Genomic DNA, 21127 nt, shown 5'->3' with positions numbered 1-21127 from the left:
ATCACCACGAACTCGTAATGTCCGTAACGAGTTTGGAAGGCTGTCTTCGGCACATCCTCCTCTAGCACTCGTAACTGGTGATATCCGGATCTCAGATCAATCTTAGAAAAATAGTTCGCCCGTTGTAGTTGGTCAAATAGATCGTCTATGCGAGGCAGAGGGTAACGATTCTTGACCGTTAGTTTGTTGAGTTCTCTGTAGTCAATACACATACGGAATGATCCGTCTTTCTTCTTAACGAACAAGACCGGTGCTCCCCAAGGTGAGAAGCTTGGTCTTATGAAGCCCTTGCTGAGCAGTTCGTTAAGTTGACCAGAGAGTTCCTGCATCTCAGCCGGTGCTAAACGGTAGGGCGACTTGGCTACTGGGGTAGCTCCTGGGACTAAGTCGATTCTGAACTCGACCTGTCGTTGCGGAGGTAACCCGGGTAGTTCTTCTGGAAAAATGTCGGGGAAGTCGCTCACTACAGGGATGTTCTTTAGTTCTTTCGTTTCGAGGCTCATGTCGACGACGTGAGAAAGGAATGCATGGTATTCCTTACGCAGATACTTCTGTGCTTGAATACTTGATATGATGCGAAGACTTGCACCGGGTTTGTCGCCGTAGACTATAAGAGTTTCGTTAGACGGATGGTTTAGACGGACTGCTTTCTCGTAGCACATGATGTCGGCGCGGTGAAGGCTTAACCAATCCATGCCAACGATAACGTCGAAACTTTTTATTGAGACTGGCATGAGGTCGATTGGGAATGAATGGTTATCTAGAGTTAGGGTACAACCTAAATATATGCTACTCGTACTTTCAGTTTTTCCATTAGCCATTTCTACTGTGAATAGTTCTTTGAGTGCGTGCGGTGGTTGATTAAGCATGCGAGCAAATTTATGGCTTATGAAGCTTCGCTTCGCTCCACTATCGAATAGAATGCATGCATAGGAGTCATCGAGGAGGAACGTACCAATCACCACTATCGGGTCAGCAACTGCTTCCCCATGGCCTATAGCTAGTACCCTCCCTGCTCCGCCAGCATTCTTCGCCTTGGGCAGTCCCTCTTATAGTGGCCTGTTTCGCCACATCCATTGCAGGTCGGGCTCGCACCAGAGCCGGGGACTTGGGCGATCGGTCTCGCCGGAGATTTATAGAAACGGACTATGTGTCCTCTCCTGTGGCAGTTAGAGCACTGCATTTCATGGCAGGGGCCATTGTGGTGGTAGTTGCATTTGTTGCACTTGGGCGAACTTCCAGCATACCCACCCACCGGAGTAGTAGTAGCAGCAGGGGTTATTGCGGCATGTATTGCCACAATTTGCTGCTTTTTGGCAGCCTGTTGCCTTTTCTTTTCATCCCAAAATTTCCGCTTAGTATCAACGGGTTTGGAGAGTTCCGGGATGGCTAGGGTGGTTGTGGTTGTAGGGGTTTTGACTCCATGGTCAATGAGTCGTTGTGCCAATCGTTTGGCACTGTCGAAGGTAGCGGGGTTTGATGCTAGAACATTCCCCTGATATGGAGGCACAAGCCCCCATATGTACCTTTCGATCTTTTTCCCTTCAGTGGGAACCATATTAGGGCAGAGGGCCACCAGTTCGCTGAATCTGGCGGTATAAGCAACAATATTGGTGCCCTTTATGGTCAGGCTCCAAAGCTCCTGCTCTAGTTTCTGGATCTCGCCCCTCGGGCAGTATTCCTCAATCATGAGGTCTTTCATCGTTTCCCAGCCTATGTCGTTGGCTACGACGAGAGTTAGAGATTTAACGTGGCCGTTCCACCACGTCAGGGCCTTTCCTTCAAAGGTGCATGCGGCATATTTCACTTTGCTCGCAGCAGGGCATGAACATATTTCGAAGACCGCTTCAGTCTTCTCGAATCATTACGAGAGAGAAATGACTCCGCCAGTCCCATGAAAGGACTTCGGCTTGTAGTTGGTGAAATCCTTGTAAGAGCACTCTCTCGAGCGCACAGGGGTTTCAACCGGGATTGATTCCACAGGGGTTCCACCTCTGCTGGCATCAGAAGAGTGATACTGAGCCATGGCAGTGTTTTAATCCCAAATGGGTTTATAGTTTAGTATATCTTTTATGGGTTGATATACTTACTTCACTATAAACAATGCTCTGATACCAATCTGTCACACCCCAAAACCAAGAATGGCGGAAACGTTCTGGGGCGGAGGACGTCATGTAAAGTATCACAACACAGTAAATGTAAATAAGCAAACAACATCATCCATTGCATTAAATATAAAATTTTAATACAAGCGTGTTCCGTACAGTTTTAGACACCAAAAATATAATTTAAATCAAAATAGTATGATGAGTCTTGAATGCGCTCCATCTTCTCAAAAGATAGCATCGGTACCTGACTACTGATGACCTGAGAATACAAGTTATTTTGAAAGAGTTTATCAACATTAAGCTGGTGAATTCATAAGTATTTTAGTGTCGAGGTTCGTTATAAAAACGTTTGAACCTGTCGCAAGTATGAGTTGTAAATGTATGTAAGTGTTTGTAAAAGTTTGAATCTCTCAGAAAAACCTATATTTTCTGTTAAAGTAGCCCTCTACCAAGGCTTAACTGTTTTGTATGCTCGTTTGATGTAAAAGTGTGTAATTTCCCAAGTGTAACTATCATTTAACAAAATATAGTTTGTACATTAAAGTTTAAGTGAGGTTATCACCAAAATGTAATGGGTAAATTATTGTAGTACTGTAGTTTTGTTTTATAGGAACTACTACTGTACTAACTACCTTAAACCGGGTTTATATTAAGGTATCATGTGATAAATTGCACCATACTATCGACTGGTAACATCGACAACGTATAGTCGAAAAATAAGGTATGACGTTTGGCACCCGCAGACCTGTCGGTCCCACTGTAGCTAGCAGCAAGGTGTAGGATAGTCAATCCAGTATAGATCTATACGCAAACTAAACGCTCTCCCTCCAAGAGACTCTGGCTACAACTCGGGTCATGACAATTAAGACATGCTCCCATACAGTGGATCACAATTGTTAACGTATTCGTGTATATGCAATATAATATTACTTGTTCTAGTATCGTTGTATATGTTCTCTTAGTAATAAGTATCGACACCTGAATGAACTGACTCGTTGATCTAGAAATTGTAGTAGTATGATCCTGTGTTACCCCGATGGTAACTTATTAATGATGTGCTGATAAGTATGAATATGGAAGTACTTTTATGTCTATACATGTATATATGATATATAACTAATATTGAAACGACCCTCGGATGGTCACCCGAAATCCCACCAGACCACATCTCAGTGCGCGAAAGGAAATAGGGCGGATGGCCTTCCTAAGCCCTTTAAACATTACTTATATATCTACACATATATGGGCATGAAATTTATAAGTAGTAAAACAAAGTTTAAATAAAAGCATTTGATAAGTAAAAGAGTTTGTGAAACATTTTGAAGTAAACAGTTTGAACAGTGATAAAATCATTGGTTTCCTAGTTATTAATCACATGTGATTAATGCAATCACATGTGATCGAAGCAATAACTATAAGTGTTTAACTTGTCTTCCCCCCCCCCCCCCCCATAAAGTATTTAAAACATTTAAAAGCATTTTAAAGGTTGAATAAAGGGGTATGAACTCACTTGGAAGCTTGAAGATAGCGAGATCGAAAACCGGGCAGAGTTTCATCTCGGGAAACGGATTTTTTCTCGGGATTCTCGGGAATCTCGGGAGTAAAATCGACCCTCGGGACATGAGCAAAAAGACCAGAGCTTCGGGTTTGAACGGGCACGGAAATCGAGGCAAGATCGTGAGAGAAAGATAGAAAATGAACAAATTTTTCGGAAAGGCTCGCATCCCTTTTATAGGGGTGCTGAACCGCCTCCGAACGCGGGGCGTACGGGCGTACGCAGCGCGTACCCGCACGTCATCGCTTACGTATTTCGGATGGGGCGGGTCGGATGGGACAGCGGGTCGGGTAGCTTCGCATAGGGCGACGTGGACAATCCGAGGCCGTGCCCTCGAGTACGCGAGGCGTACGAGGGTACGCGGCGTGTACCTCGGCCCTAGGCTGACTCCTCTTCGGATAATACCAAATTTTTAATAAAAATTATATATAAATTATTTATCAAACTTCAAAAATTCATATCTCCTTCATACGAACTCCGTTTTCGACGTTCTTTATATCCCCGCGAAGGTGAGACTACGATCTACAACTTTCGTTTAGATTCCGTTGGCAAATTCCGAAATTATTTTTATTATTTATTTATTAAAATGACGTGATTAAGGAATCTCTTTAAAAATTCATAACTTCTTTATCTAACGTCGGTTTTTGCCAGACTTTTTACCGTTGAAATACCATTGTCGAGACCTTCGATTCTCGTTTAGGTTATTCCGGCCAAATGTCACTCGATCTCCTTTTCGAGTTTTTAGCTGTCTGTTGTTAAGCTGAACTTGGAAAAATCATAACTTCACTATACGAAGTCGGATTTGGGCGTTCTTTTTACGTACGATCATGGTTTAATGATATTTAAACATAGAAGAATTTAAATAGAAACTTTTTGGACATTTTATTATCAAAGTTAATTTTACTAACTCAAAAATGTTTACAATACTTGACCTATTAGACCATTACAAAGAGTTGAAATATCGGGTTGTCACAATGCGCTACACCCTTATCTCCCACTCAGTCAGCTAAAACCGAAACCTTTCTAGGAGGGGAAGATATGACCTTTGATTCCATCTACTACAACCCCTACCATGTTCAAAGTGATGATGATGATGATGCTCCTGTCACCAAAAAGCACATCAAAGAACTCAACGAGAAGATTGATTATCTCGTTGCTTCCTCCTCTACCTCAAAATCTCATATCTCGGAGGCGGCCATTAAGGGGATGGTGGACACTTTTCACCAAAGCACATGAAGCCTCAATCAGCTCAGCTGCTGCTGCTATTGACAACTCTACAAAGGCTTGTGCTGCTGGGACCGAAAAAGTCGAAAAACTATTTCAGGACACTAACATTTTTCTGGAGTCTTTGCAGGGGGCATCTGAAACTAATACCAAAAAGATTCGCACGGTTGTGGAGAAGCTGGTCACTTCACTAGAAACAGAAAACAACACTGTGCCAGCTTCCATCAAACCCTCAAAGAAGACAATCAATCCTTGCAGTCTTCTGTTGCGGATCGTCTACTCAGCTTTCAACAAACTATTGCCACAGACTCTACTTCAAAGGATGAACTTGCTCGAAAAACTTCTGAGCTCCATCTTGCAAATCATCAGCTCTCCCAAGCAGAGAAGGAAATCGATTCTCTTCGGTCTGAGATAGCTGTGGTTAAGAGTTGTGTTTCGGATGTTCACGGAGCTCTATCCAACATTATTGAAGCCCATGACCCGATTCTCAACTACTCGGTGAGGCGAACTCTTGCAGAGAAGCTTGCTCCTGTCCTCGCCTTGCTTAGCCAAATTGAAGGGCTTCCTGAGCAGGTGGCACATTCGAAACAAGGGGGAGAAAAGAAGGCCATAACTCAATCTCAACCTCCTCCGATTCCCAAAGCTCAATCTCAATCACTTCCAGTTTCTTCACTAGTTCCTCCTAGAGCACCCAAACCAACAACTGTTCCTGCATCAGGTTTGAGTACGCAAAGCAAAGACAAACAGATTCTCAATGATAGTGATGAAAGTGAGGACAAAGAACCAATTAACAACATTATGAAGAAACAGGCCAGGGAGAAGGAGCTCGATGAAAATGCTCGGATTGCCAGAGAGGCTGAAGCCAATGAGAGGAAGGTAAAGGAGGCTCATGATCTCCTTGAAAGCAGAAAAACTCTATTTCATCCTTGGACTCTTGAAGAGCTTTTTAAAGAAGCTATCGAGTCCCCCAACACCGTTTGGCTTGAACCTGTGATCTCTTTGGACCGGGTGAATTCGGTGGATTCCCAATTTGACATGCCCTTGACCAGAAAAGCTTTTATCTTCCATGCATTCGCCCACATAGGTGAAGTCCCTCATCCTCACCCGAAGGTTGATAAGGAACTTATAGACTTCTATATGAGGACAGCTCAACCTCAGTATTAGACGTGGAGCGCACAGAAGATTATCAATGTTTGGGTCCTCAAACCCGTTTGGGAGGGTAACTTCACTAATGTCAGATTCAAGGTCTTGAGGGGATCCAACAAAACCGAGCATTCCATCTCTCTAGCTGATCTTCCCAATTTAAATCCTCATCACTAGATAATCCTGCACAACATTCTTCTCATCAATGAAATGGAATATGGTCCGATCATAGATCATTTCAAGAGGATGTTGGTGTGCTATATTTTGGAGGTTGCCAAGTTGGATCAAGAAGTTGCAAATGTCCTTAGAAAGAAGCCTACTATCACTCCAGTCGGTTGTGCAAGTGATTTAAATAGAATGCAGATGGGGAAGATTAACCCAAAATGAAACTCAATCATGTTCACCAGGGCAGAAGGTCAGAAATGCTTATTTGCTTTGGCTGACAAACATCTTTACACCAATTCCTGCTTGGAGCATGTTTTGGGAATCATCAATCGGTGCAAGCAGAATTCGGAGAGTGATAAGAAATACTTCAACGACATGATCCATTGGTATATTCACTTCCAACAAACACTTCTGGCTATTATTCCATGCTTGTTCAAGACCGTGAAGAAAGCCGGTGCCGCAGGTGCAAGCAAGCCGAAGTGAGGTCTCGCCCCAATTGACGCAAGGGGGGAGATTGTTGGGTATATGGTGTTGCGTCTTGGGCTCGTCTCTTGGCCTTATTTTGTATCCGGATTGGGCCTGTCCATCCGTGACTTATTTTGTTATGGTTTGAGTATTTATAGATGCCTGCATGCATCTTAGTACGTAAGATTCTAGAGATAATTATATAGTCATAATTGTTTTGTTATCTTGTAAACCCTAAAGCCTCTATAGCGGAAGTTCTTTGTCGAGCTCTGCTGAGGCTTGAATCATTTGAATCATTAAGCATATTGTTGATTCCATCTCTTGTTTATTACTTTACTTAAATTGCTTTGCCAAACCTGTGAAAGATCTAAACGATCTTAGAGATTTATATCTCATCAATGAGAAGATGCCACATGGCGTATATATATATATATATATATATATATATATATATATATATATATATATATATATATATATATATATATATATATATATATATATATATATATATATATATATATATATATATATATATATATATATATATCAGTGTTGCAAATATCGGCCTTGACGGCCGATTAATCAACGACTAATCACTTGGTAGCCTTGAACCGATTACGATTAGAGTGTTTGACGGAAATTGTTCAAAATCGGTCAAACTCATGCTTGGCGGTCCTTGGCGGCCTTGACGGTTCTCGGCGGTCATAGGCGGAAAATATTTAAAAATTGTAAAAAAAATATAATTTTCAAATATTACACCAAAATTTTAAAAGTTTTAGCTTTCTTGTTTTAAAACATTATACTAAGATTTTTAAAATTTCAAAATTTCAAAATTTAAAATTTCCAAATACTTATTTTTTAGGAAATATTAAATTTTTAAATAGTTTTATTAATAATTTAGGGTCCCCAATTAATCGCTGATTAATCCCCGCCGAGTCTGATTAATCGTTTATCGCTAGTCAACTGTCGAACGATTTTTAAAACCTTGATATATATATATATATATATATATATATATATATATATATATATATATATATATATATATATATATATATATATATATATCTATATATATATATATATATATATATATATATATATATATATATATATATATATAGAAAACTTAATATACTCTAGATGGTATATATATACTTAGGTACTTAAACTCACTATACTACATCGTTCGCTATCATATATTTATTGTAATTGTCTAAACTTTTTCAAATTGATCTCTTTACGTTGATTTACATCCATGTGTTTTTATAAATTTCACCATGATCTTCATCTTACATTAATGTTTTTTTGCAATATATATATATATATATATATATATATATATATATATATATATATATATATATATATATATATATATATACATAGTAGCCGTCTACCCGCTTCAAGTGCCAGGTGTGGTTTTTTTTTTTCCAGAAATTACTTCGTATATAGGATTAGTGTTTTTGCGCAAATAGTTTACTACACATAAATAAGAGTTATGCTAGAAGAAACGAATTTAGAAAGAATTAAAAATGAAAAGTTGAGATTCTTTAAAAATGAATATGAACACATGATTGGCTAATCATTATTGATCGCGCAACACTTCTTTATACACGACATTTGACGTATAGACTTCACTGCCGTTGAATTGTTCATCGGGCTTCACAAATACATTTGTAGTGGCACGTGATATCCCTCTGGATAATGCCACATAAAGTTGTCCATGCGAGAAAACCGATTCTGGAAGATCAGTTCCTACATTTGGAATTGTTTGTCCATGAGCTTTATTTATTTTCATTGCAAAGCATAATCGAATTGGAAATTGCTTTCTTTTAAGCTTGAACAGGAACAGGTCATCTTCAGACGGACTTAGAGGAATCCTTGGCAAAATTACCCTCTTTCAAGCATGTTGACCAACAGCTATTTCGACATCTATGACATTGTGCTGAAAACTTTTACATATCAATCGGGTGTCGTTACATAATCCCTTTGACGGGTCGAGATTCCATAACAGTATTATCGAGCATCCAACTTTCAATCTTAAGTAATGAGGGGGCAAACCACTAACACTAAGCGTGTTCAAGAATTCCACGAGATAGAAGTTATTTATATCGTCCACAGCTTTATCAAAACTATAGTAAATTATCTCTTCTCCATGGAATCGGCCGATCAAATAATCATTAATCTCATCGACACTATCATTTCTTGTAGATAGTATTGCACGCGAAATAATATAATCCGGTTCAGATCTATTAATTTCAAAAGATGGAAAGATTGCATCAATCAAAGCATGCAATGACTTTTCTTTTTCAGTGTAGGGAATTATCATATCATCAGGGATGCGAATAAAGTTTCCATGCACCATTTCTTCAACTCCATCACCGACACGTAATAGAAAGTCTGAGAACCATGGATCAGATAGTGCTCTCATATTTATAGTTAACCGCAACTTGATAATTGAAGACCAAAGAGGCGACATTCGTATGCTAGAATCCACAGTCTGTGCTCGTGTTCCACGTCTAACCACCGCCATCACTTGTCTGAAATTACCTCCTAAAACCATTATCTTTCCACCAAACGGGAGCATCATCCCTGTGATTGTTGGATTAATGTCTAAGTCCATAACTATAATTGGTAAGACTTGACCCGACCCGGCATGGTCCATTTGGGTTGCATGGCATCATGCACTTGGATAGACTATAATGAGAGAAATAAGACACTTATGGTTATTAATATATTATAAGTTCTAGTATATTAATAATAAGAATAATAAGATTATTTAATTAGTATTGATCAAGAATTAATCTAGGATTAATTAAGTGATCAAAAGAAGACTAATTAAATATATGGGTTGATTGTGTAAATCATCCATACTTATATAGTGGGCTAATGCTCCATGGATTATCTAGTTGGGCCAAAACCCATATGATGCTCCATGGATGCTCCATGGTGTATTTGAACCCATGGATCCAAGGAAATGGAAAGTCATGACAATTAGGGTTTACCCTAATTGTAACACTATATAAAGATATTATTCTTCCCAAAATCGGTTACTAGATTATTCTAGAGAGGGCTAACCGATTTCATGAAGTGTTCTAATTTCTCTCAAGTTATTCCAAGTGCTTATGGTGTTGTGTGAACCATTTAAGGTGTCACACTTGGGGCACTAAGCACTCAAGCTTCATGAAGACAAGCACTATCAATGAGGTATGTATTCTATCTTGTTATATCCATTATTTTGTATGCTAGATTAGGATAATACCTTGGATGTTCATATTTGCATGTATAATAGAGAAAACATAGATCCAAGGTATTTAGGGTTGCATGTACACTTAGGAGTGTTAGAATGCTCATAACCCAACAGTGGTATCAGAGCCTAGGCTTGTTTTCTTGTTATACCTGCAATAGAAGCTGAAAAATCGAGTTTTGATGCTGTCAGCCCAGCTGACTCGCCGAGTCCATGAAGGGACTCGACGAGTCCAAGGCAAAATGCATCCAACTCGCCGAGTTGTGTTCATGCACTCGACGAGTTGGACCCCAGACAGCATATCTTCGAGGTTTTTGGCTAGAAATGGACTAGGAACATTACCCTAAGTTGTTTTGAACTTATAAACTTGTTTTTAAATGTGGTAATGTTCATGCTAATCCATTTTCAAGATAATTGTCAATAGATTCATGTTTTGTATTAGTTTAAAGGTTAGACTAATTACATGAAAAAGTTTGATTTGAATTATCTTGTTCTTATGAGTTGCTTAGATTGATAGAAAAGTTGAGTGAAAAAAGTTGTTTTCAATCCAAATTAATCTAAGAGTTGAGTATAAAATGTGTTTGTGTAACTTATCCTTAAGTTACATGAAGAGTCACATTAAAGACTCATAAAACTCATAAAGTTGGCAAAGGTTACAAAAAAGATGAAGAGTCTTGTCCTTAAGTTATGGAGGTTCAAGAGTCACTTCATTAATAAATAAATAAATAAAATATGTAACCTTAATTAATTCCATAAGTTATAAAATAAAGAAAAGATTAATTCTTTATTAGTTTAAAGTCTTCCATAATTTGTCCACAAGTTATGGAACTTGAAGAGTTTTTGGATTAAAACTACTTTAAATACATAAGTTATGGAATTAATTAGTTTTGAATAGTTTCAAAACTTGCCCTCAAGTTTTGGAATTTGTAAAGTTTTCTCTTATGAATACTTTAATTCCAAGTTAGCCCTTAGAATTTTAAAAGTTAAAATTCAACCCTTATACTTTATAATATTATAAGTTAATAATATTTATATGTATAAGAGTAAAGTCGGTCTTACCGCTAGTACGCCTCATTCACGAAGCCGGTCTATAAGGTGGGTATAAGGTTGTTGCCTATAAAATGGCAACTTAATGGGTGTTCACTCTCACCCACCGCTCGCTTGACTGGTGGAGGGTCGTTAGCCGAACGGGTTTGACATGACTATAATTCTCCCTTCATTAAAAGTATTAATGATAAATACTAAGTAACTAAACTTTTAATAATACCCAATCTTAGTTACTTAGAAAAATGTGAATAAGGTGCTAATCCATGAAATTACACTTTGCACTTTGTTTAAGTCGGTTAGTGGAGCGTGTGTGGTTAACCGGCACACTAACTCGTATTTAACAAGGTAGGCAAAGGGTAACTTAATGTTTATCATAGTATCGATGGAGCGTGTGTGGTTAACCGGCACATCGATTGAGGGGTAAACACTTAAGGGTACCCAGTAATTTGCATGGTTACTTCACACCTTGTTTTGTGATCCTCGGCATCCCAGTCACAAAACCTGAAGGGCACACTCAAGATTGAAACATGCCATTGAACAGTTCAATGAATCTCAAAAGATCTAGGAGTTTCAAATCCAATTAAAACCTAATAATACATTTCGTTTATCTTGGTGGAAATTGGTGAATCGTCATTCACCTACCTTCAAATTGTTTTATAGCTTGGATTACGGCATACCTCTTCTAAGTTATAAAATAGTTTGTTGGGTCCTAGCCTTAATATTTCATATTGGGTGTCATATTAAGGACTTTAAAATCAACTATCTTGAATATCTCCCAAAAAGATGTCTGGTTTAGACATTTATGATCTTCCCAAATCTCTTGAAACAAGCTTTCCTAAATGAAGATGATGTCCCATGGATATCATACTTCTCTCTCCTCCTCCACTTATTCTCCCTAACCCACAAGTTCTTTAAAAGTTTAAAGTCACTCGAGCCCTATTGGCAAGTAAAGGTCTTGGTGTGGTCACATCTTGGAGATGTAGTCACATATTGACAAGCCGGGAGAGAAGGGTGTCAATGTCTTGAGAAAGTTGGTGGTTCAATCACTTTCTAAGTCACATAGTGAGTTCCTTTGGGACACCTATGAAATAGACTATGACAAGACCCTTAATGATCTTATCTATTGTTAAGATCAACTTCCTGAAACTTTATGGACATTGACAATGGTGACACTGGAAATACAAAAAAAAGCATTCTCTTCCCAATGGAAAGGGATCGGCCATAGTCAACTCGGTTGAACAAATGGTAAAGAGAAAAGCTAAGTCTGTTATAGTCCTGTGTACCATTATCAAAGGGTCCATATGTTTATATTGTCAAAGTAAGGGTCATTAGTTGCGAAGCTGCCTAATTTACCTAAGGATGTTAAAGTCAATAAGATTGACTCTACTTCAGGTAAAAGTCCACTAATCTAACTCTATTAAGTTTCTATTTTCAGATTCCTGATACATGATGTGACTGGGTCACATGGTAATGTTTTAAGAATCAAAGAAAAGTAAAGGAACTTAAATAAAGAATATGCTGAATCTAATCGCATAGATGGATTTCTATCGCGTAGTTTGAAAAAATCGGATTCTTGAGCTAATTCTTAGGAGTTATGAGATATTGCTAAGGAATAGATAACAACAATTTTTTTCATATGGGTTGTAAGGATAAGTTTTTCCGCATAGTTTTAAAATAAAAAAAAACTTTGGTTATATTTATTTTAAAATAACCTTACAATGGCATTTGAGGAAAAATTGTTGCTTATACGATTCCATTAATAGCAAGAGTGGAAGTATGAAATTGATTCTTTCATTTGTGGTAATGTCTAAATTTATCAAATAAAGGAAAGATTCTCATCACCCAAGTTTCAATTGGACCGGGACTTGGAATCATACAAGTTGTATAGCATGATGAATGAGAACTTTTCAAGTATTGGAAAAATTAAGACTAATTACTTATTCACATGGATGTGTGAGTCAAGTAATGGACTAAGGTATCGAGTACATAGTCATGTGAACTGATTAAGTCCACCACAAAAGATATAAGGCTATTCGTCATATTTTACTAGAGTTTAGTAAATATGATTATACTTACAAGCTTAAGTGTAACTCTGAGACATTGGAAAAGGTTCCAATGCATAGCAGAGCGGATAAGAAGAATCAAATTAGGCAGAAGGATAAAAGTTTCTCAAATCTGAAAAGATGGGAGAGTACTTTAATATCAGCTTTGTGATCATCTCAATGATTAAGAAACCATATCAAAATTAGTTCTCTAAGGAAATCTTAGTGCATTCTTATGACTAAGAAGAAGGGATCTTGAAATTGTTGAAATGGTTAAATCAAGAAGATGAGTCATACTTCGTTCCAATACAAGTCTTAGAGTCATACTCCAAGATTGTAATTTGAGTGACATGTCTTAAAGAAGGTTTAAAACACTTGACAAATGTAAGAGTAAAAGTTTTCTACTCTTGTACATTTGAAATTGGTAAGTTGTGATGTTTTGGATAAAACAAAGACCAACTAAGGCCAATTGTGTGAAGTGTTTGTCTTGATTAGAATCCACACTATCTCTTGAATATCTGACAAGAGAGTCTTATATGTCAAGAGGACAGTGGGAGTCTTAAAGGTCTTGAAAGTCTCAATAACTAATCAAGAATGAAACCTAAAGTTCTTCACTAGCACACGACTTAAGGTTTATAACCTATCGTGTTGACATATTATGTGCCCATTCCAGTTAAAGTTGGCTTTGCATATGAGTTCTTAGAGCTCTCAATGTGTTGCACAACAACTTGGAAGCAATGGTAGGCCCTGAGCTGCCAGGTGGCAAGAAATTAAGATTGAGTTCAGTCCATATGAGTTTGGATTTGTCATTATCCTTGTCTTGTGACTATGGTTTTGACAATTCACATGGATAAGAACACATACACCATTAAATCTAAGTGTCATAAGGTTTCTCTCCGATTCATGAAAATGATGGTGAGGAAACACTTTCACTAAGTAGATTTTAGCTAGATAGCAATTGTGATGTTTGCATTCTCAAAGTCGTTAGTGGAGCGTGTGTGGTTTACCGACACACTAACTTGGACTTGTGAGAAATGGCAAAGGTCAAAACGATCAAGACTATGATTACGGCATCCCTTTTCATAGTTCTTAAAATTGTTTTGACACACCCATGAGCTATCTAAGGTAAGGTGTATGTTTTTGATAAAGTCTTATCAAAACAATCTAGTATCAGAAATCTGAACTTTGGTCAGAAAGTCAATAAAGTATTGATTTCTAAAAGTCGAGCTTTCTGAGTACATGTCAAAGCTAGTGGGAGCATAAGTGTTATGCTAATAATCATCATGTTAGTGGGAGCATGATAATTACGATAAGTATCGCAAGTTAGCAATGTTAATTATAGAAAACAAAAGTTTCAACTGGGAAAGAGTTGTTTTGCTATAATTAAGGGAGAGGAAATTATACTTCATCTCAAATCTATAAGCTTAGATCGTGAGGTTTTAATCATTTAGTCAAGGATATATATGAATTTCATGTTGGAATGGCTCAACATAAGGAAATTCTGTATATGGGTCCATTATTTGCGTTCTTAAATTCGATTATGATTACGGCATCCCTTTTCATAATCTGAATTATGAGAACTTGGCAAATTGAAATGGAAATGTTATAGCAAAAGACTGGTTTAGTCTTTATGTGAGACATCGTGAATCGTGTCCCATATGCTTCGGATATAGGATCGATTACATGTGCTATATTCATCCTTTCTAAAAATTTCCGAATGTCTAGGGCATTAAGAAGGGAAAAGGTTTAGAACTGGATATGACTAAAAAGATTAAACAATTGTCGAGGACAATCTAAGGTTTACCAAAGATTGGTTGCTCAAGGACAGTTGGAAGTGTAGTGATAATTCTGGAAGGACCATATTGACATAATCTGTAAGGAGGCAACTCTTGTTCAGAAGTGATAGTCAAAATGGAATCTGGAAATGTTTCAAAGTTAGAATTTTCAATCTGTGTAAGATTAAGGAAACTTAATGCAAGAAGGATGGTTCCAAGCACTTGATCTTCTTTGGAATGCTCTGTAATGATTGTTGTTAAGTCTTTCTGACTTTGTGCATAATCATTACAAGAGGATCGGTGCATATAAGTTTAGAATCTAACAGATTTCAGTAAATGACATGAATTTGGAATTCTTGCATTTGCAGTAAGGATTTGGGAGTGTGAAAAGAGAATCATTGAAGATTATGTTCAATTGATCTAGTTCACAAAGTAAAGATCATAGACAAACATAGTATGCATACTTGGTGTATGGCATGACTATTGTTTAGAAAACATAGTGTACATGCTTGGAGCATGGGACAACTATTGTTTTAAATTCAAGAATAATGTTGATAGCTGAAACAATATACAATGAATAATGTGTAATCATATGGTGATAAATAAAAGGAGTTTTATTTATATTCATAAGTTCTGAGACCATATTGGATTCAATTATTATTGTGTTTCACTTTGCATGTTTTGACTTCCCAAATAAACTAGGTTATTCTTCCGGAATGACTAAGTTATTCAAACCATTCACAGTCGGTCATATGTTGGAAGTAGATATGAATTAAGACTGTCATGAGTTGGCTTGTAGAGGTCTAAGTTGTTGGACAAATGGCTACAACACTCATGAGTGCTCATAAGTTCTGAGTATTGGATTCAACCCGCGCTCATTGGAATCACTTCATGGATTTTATCACGAGTGATCATGAGACGATAATATCTTATATTCTTCAAACCTAGAGATATGAGTTGTTACTATGAGTTGGTTGTACATTGATTGCACGAAACTGCATTTGGTAACTCGGTGCTATAAAACGTGTCTTTGTGTATGATTCAACAAGTAGTAGAACAAGCCATATGAGTCGAAGTTTATCCATTCCTTTTACCTTCAGGATGAAAGCGATATCTGTGGGCCCCTCGATGATTTGATGATGACAAATGGAAGTGCTCGGCTGGGCCAGGACTGATTTGATTTGTTCAATTAGTCAGTCGTCATAAATCGGAAATCGGGAAACAGCAAATGGACAGAGAGAATGATTATAATCCATGTCTCAGTCTATATGATATCTAGAATGGAGGAATATATGATCCCTTATCTAATGGACAAGTCGTTGACAAAGATCAGAGTTCATCTACAAGGTCAGAGTTCGACAGAAGCTTTTGAGAGCTACGATTGCTAGTTGGTTCCTGAAGTCATACGCAATAATAGTTTTAGACTTATCCAAGTGGGAGACTGTTGGATTAATGTCTAAGTCCATAACTATAATTGGTAAGACTTGACCCGACCCGGCATGGTCCATTTGGGTTGCATGGCATCATGCACTTGGATAGACTATAATGAGAGAAATAAGACACTTATGGTTATTAATATATTATAAGTTCTAGTATATTAATAATAAGAATAATAAGATTATTTAATTAGTATTGATCAAGAATTAATCTAGGATTAATTAAGTGATCAAAAGAAGACTAATTAAATATATGGGTTGATTGTGTAAATCATCCATACTTATATAGTGGGCTAATGCTCCATGGATTATCTAGTTGGGCCAAAACCCATATGATGCTCCATGGATGCTCCATGGTGTATTTGAACCCATGGATCCAAGGAAATGGAAAGTCATGACAATTAGGGTTTACCCTAATTGTAACACTATATAAAGATATTATTCTTCCCAAAATCGGTTACTAGATTATTCTAGAGAGGGCTAACCGATTTCATGAAGTGTTCTAATTTCTCTCAAGTTATTCCAAGTGCTTATGGTGTTGTGTGAACCATTTGAGGTGTCACACTTGGGGCACTAAGCACTCAAGCTTCATGAAGACAAGCACTATCAATGAGGTATGTATTCTATCTTGTTATATCCATTATTTTGTATGCTAGATTAGGATAATACCTTGGATGTTCATATTTGCATGTATAATAGAGAAAACATAGATCCAAGGTATTTAGGGTTGCATGTACACTTAGGAGTGTTAGAATGCTCATAACCCAACAGTGATATCTTTCATTGTACGATCAAGTGCCTCCAATGCATGTATTTTAGCCATAGACGCTTCGTCCCAAATGATTACTTTTGCAGTCCTAAGTAGTTGAGCAGTACCACTTTGTGTTGAAATCTTGCAGATCGAGTTATTTTCAAGATTGATTGGAGCGAGTGAGCTGTTCTCCCCCATGGCATATTATTAGCCGCAACACCCGAAGAAGCGGTTGTGAGTGCAATATGACCACATGAACGAATATTAGCAAGTAAAGCTTTGTACAAAAACGTTTTTCCAGTTCCATCGGGACCATCTATGAAGAAAATTCCTGGAATATCATTATGGACATGCTGCATTACCTCATCATACGTACATTTCTGTTAAGGATTGAGAAAATCTCGGGCTTGTAAATGTTCAGGTTCTAAAACTATAGAGCATTCTTCTTGTACATCACGAAAAACTCTCCAAAATCTAAATCGACATTTTGATTTATCTTTGGAAGATCAAAATTATCAATATCGTCACCCATAGATTGTAGGAATGTCATGATGTAAGTGAGGATCATATTCTGGACTCATTCAACACTTCCATATTGTTGCCTATAATCTTCTGAAAGAGCATTGTAGTGGTCATCCCATAACCTACGAACATCCCCTGGCGCACAAAAACTCAATATCGTTGCAAACAACCTTCTAAGAGCACTAGGAAATTGAAAGAAAGAAGCCTCTGTAAGACATTGTGATAAACCATCATCAGACTCTATTAACCCTCTTTCAAGAGTTGCTTTTCGAAATGTTGGGTGTTTTACGTTGTTCACCGTATAGAGATCTTCAAAACACGTAGGGCCACTAATATGCAATAAAAGTAGGCGAAGGTAGTATCGCTCCCTTTCAGCAGGATTAGTAGAAATCAAACGACCTCGCATTAATCCTAGTTTTCGGTGATTCCAATGACGTGAATTCGGATCCCACGTAAACTTTTTAGGAAAATCTTTGTATTTATATTCTCTTGCATGAATATCTTCTTTATTTTCTAGAAAAAAACGCAGTCAACATTGATCTCTTATCTTCCTCATTTTCAACAACGCTAGTCAGTGTATCATCCTCACTGAACCTAACCATCTGTTAGTTTGGGAGATGTACATGCAAATCCATCACATAAGGGTGTATCTGAGAAAGTGGGAAGCTGAAAATCCTCCATATTGCCTCGGGAGGCGAGACATATCGTGTATCCTGAAACCGTTTTATCTCATCAATAACAATAGGTTCTCCATCCGGATCAATATTGATAACTTGTTTATCATGACCTTTGTAAATATACTTAAACACATATTTCACAGAGGTAATACTCGAGCAGACCTCAACATTCATATGATAGTTAAACATCATCAACAAATTTGGGTTATACGGGACCACCCATCTGTTATCCATCTTATTTCCTCGTATGTCCACCTCTATACTATTATCTCTCCTTTGATACATGGGATAAGAGTCCTTTCCTTGTATGGTGGTTGCATTGAATTGTCGAGGGTATCTAAAATGACCTTTCTTTTGCTCATTATTCATACAAGGACAGTCAGAGTTTAAGCCACCGCAAGGACCATGTATCATGTGTGAGACGACCAATTGGTGCATTTTAGGATGCCTTATCGGGTCTGGAATTTCAGCACATACTATTTTGTCGTACTCATCTGCATTAGTAAGCTTATATGGAGGCATCATTATCAATAGGAAATGTGCATGTGGCAAACCCCGCTTTTGAAACTCAATGACATAAACATACGCACCCATCACGCCGAGGACGTGCTTCGTGAAGAGTTGTTTCTTAAGATCCTATAACTTAGCACGAAAACTATTAACACAAGGTCCGGTCGATCTTGAGCTGTCTGCTAAGGGAGTAACTCATCTTTTATTTCCGGCCAATTTGGATTGCATGTCATTGTAAGAAATATGTCAGGATTCCCGTCATCTTGAACTAAAGTCATGGCATCAAGAAATTGTCGCCGCATGTCACATGGGCCTCCGATGACACTTGCAGGCAACACAACACGTTGCCCTATCATATTCGATCGAACCTCAGCGGCATTAACACAGTCCACAACACCTTGGTATAAATCTGCTCTTATTTTTGACTAGTTTTTTCTACAAAACTCCAAACGTGAAGTCTCACGCTTGATGTAGATATCTACTACAAACTGTTGTAGTAATCTCCCTCCCAACAAAATTACATTATAATTTGACCAGATTTGAAACTTATAGCAATAGTACTCTTGCATACTTACAGTATTCCACCCTCCTTTTGTATTAGAGTCTACACAATGTTGATGTCGTGAAAAAAAAATTAATGATTTATACAAACATGTAATCTTTGTAAATTTAACTAAAATTTAAAAAGTTAGGATATGTGTACCTTCTAAATCATCATGGATGTCATCGTCGTCGTTAATAATATTATTGATGGGAAATCCATGTCTTGGGATATTAGAATGCCATCCAAACTCGCCATTAGGAAAAAAATAAAGGATAACACAATGGATCATAACATCCCCAGTAAGATTGAATTGTTCGTGGTTTGTCGGATCTGCCATACACGATAATACTTCGTTTATATGCAGCTATGTTGTCGTTACCTTCAATCCAAATACCAGTGACCTATAATTTTTATTACGGAAACGATATGATCAAATATAGTGTGTAATATATACATTTGTATGTCATACATGATATATTTATTTTATAATTAATAGACAATAATTATTATGGTACCTCGGATGTGGTCGGTCTGTTGTATACCATTTGGTCAAGTTCTACTGATGCATTCAAAGTGACTCTGTAATTGTCAAGCGGACCTAGATCAAAAAGACTTCGAAATATTTGCACGTATGGGTTTGTGGCAAGAACACGGATCAACTTTTGAGCAATTTGTTTATCAATATTCTTCCATTTGAGTCTACGTGACATCCCATAATCAGCATCATAAAAATACAACTGTAAGTACTAAGGTTTTCCATCCCTTGGGATTAAATGATCGATTCTATGATATATTCCTCCATTCACACAAAAAGTGTATACTCTAGATGTCATATTTGTCATTGTCTTATCCACATTCATGCCTATTGATGCAAATGAAAAGTTGCTGTTGTATGCTCGTATCATGTGTCTAAAGGTCTTGCCTAATTCATTTCGAGATGTGAAGAGTTCGAGTAATTCTTCTGGGATAAAGGAATGTGTCAACTTTGTTTTACCACCCATGCAACAAAAGGTAGGGAATTCAAATTGGAATCGTTTTGCTCCACAATGAACACATGATTTTTGCCCCTTCAAGACACGATGTTCTTTAGGGATACCATTATAAACAAAGTCATATGGATCCTCCTGTAGAATTTCTTTAGGGGTTGTCGCTAAGTTTCACCCCTTTCGTCGTTGATAGGCCTGTCTGTTATGAATCGACCTCCTTTGAGCAGCATCCAATAAATTTGTAGGATTTTTATTTGTAATATCCGTTAGGATCCCCTCGGTTGTGCACAAATTTGTCATATGTGTCACGTTTTGTCTACTTACATTTCCATCGGTTATTCGTCTGATCTTGTTATTCTCCTTTCGTCGTTCATAAGACGTCTTGTTATATGCTTTCTTTTTTCTGCATTATTTTGTTTCTGATGAATTATTCATAATATTAAAGTAATAATCATGTTGCACACATCAAATGTACCTTTATGTGTATTTACGTCTAGTCGAATGACATCATTAGACTTATTTTCCTTGTCTACAATTACCATGCCAACTGTAAAAACGTAAAAATAATAATATATAAATTGATTTTTTTTTTTCATAACACAACTTAATGAAAACAATGAAAACGATTCTTATATACAATACTTATAACCGTATTACTCAGAACATTGATTGAGTTGAACTAAATTTTTATTTATGAAATTGATATTTGCATTAAATTATATAGTTTTTTTTCAATAATTTAAGTAATGTTTTATCGGTTTTTGTTTTTCATGTTATCTTTTCGAGGCTTGTTTGCATTATGCAATATGTATTTGTTTCAAGTTTCATTAATTTTTTTTCGGTATATATTTCTTTACGGGTTTCAATAGTTTTTTTTTCTTAAATAATTGGATAAATGCATATTGATTAGTTAATATTTAAATA

At 37.1% G+C, this 21127-nt stretch overlaps 3 protein-coding genes across 3 annotated transcripts; all 3 read right to left on the bottom strand.

The window, feature by feature from the left end:
- Positions 1-8566: 8566 nt before the first annotated feature.
- Positions 8567-9256, bottom strand: LOC145002821 (uncharacterized). Its single transcript, XM_078962013.1, has one exon. It carries the CDS (start codon positions 9254-9256, stop codon positions 8567-8569), a length of 690 nt encoding a protein of 229 aa, XP_078818139.1.
- An 8285-nt stretch (positions 9257-17541) lies between these two features.
- Positions 17542-17892, bottom strand: LOC145002820 (uncharacterized). The gene has a single exon (XM_078962012.1). It carries the CDS (start codon positions 17890-17892, stop codon positions 17542-17544), a length of 351 nt encoding a protein of 116 aa, XP_078818138.1.
- A 199-nt stretch (positions 17893-18091) lies between these two features.
- On the bottom strand, positions 18092-18757 carry LOC145002819 (uncharacterized). Its single transcript, XM_078962011.1, has one exon. The coding sequence runs from the start codon at positions 18755-18757 to the stop codon at positions 18092-18094; it is 666 nt and encodes a 221-aa protein (XP_078818137.1).
- Positions 18758-21127: the final 2370 nt, after the last annotated feature.

The sequence above is a fragment of the Lactuca saligna genome, chromosome 6 (genome assembly GCF_052625555.1).
Source record: "Lactuca saligna cultivar CGN05327 chromosome 6, ASM5262555v1, whole genome shotgun sequence".
Lineage (NCBI taxonomy): Eukaryota > Viridiplantae > Streptophyta > Magnoliopsida > Asterales > Asteraceae > Lactuca > Lactuca saligna.
The sequence above is the reverse complement of the archived record's forward strand: the minus strand, read 5'-3'. Positions and strand labels throughout refer to the sequence as shown.

Excerpts from the sequence above, each read along its gene's own strand:
- LOC145002819 (XM_078962011.1), bottom strand. The coding sequence starts at position 18,757 with ATGGGTGCGTATGTTTATGTCATTGAGTTTCAAAAGCGGGGTTTGCCA.
- LOC145002820 (XM_078962012.1), bottom strand. The coding sequence starts at position 17,892 with ATGCGAGGTCGTTTGATTTCTACTAATCCTGCTGAAAGGGAGCGATAC.
- LOC145002821 (XM_078962013.1), bottom strand. The coding sequence starts at position 9,256 with ATGATGCTCCCGTTTGGTGGAAAGATAATGGTTTTAGGAGGTAATTTC.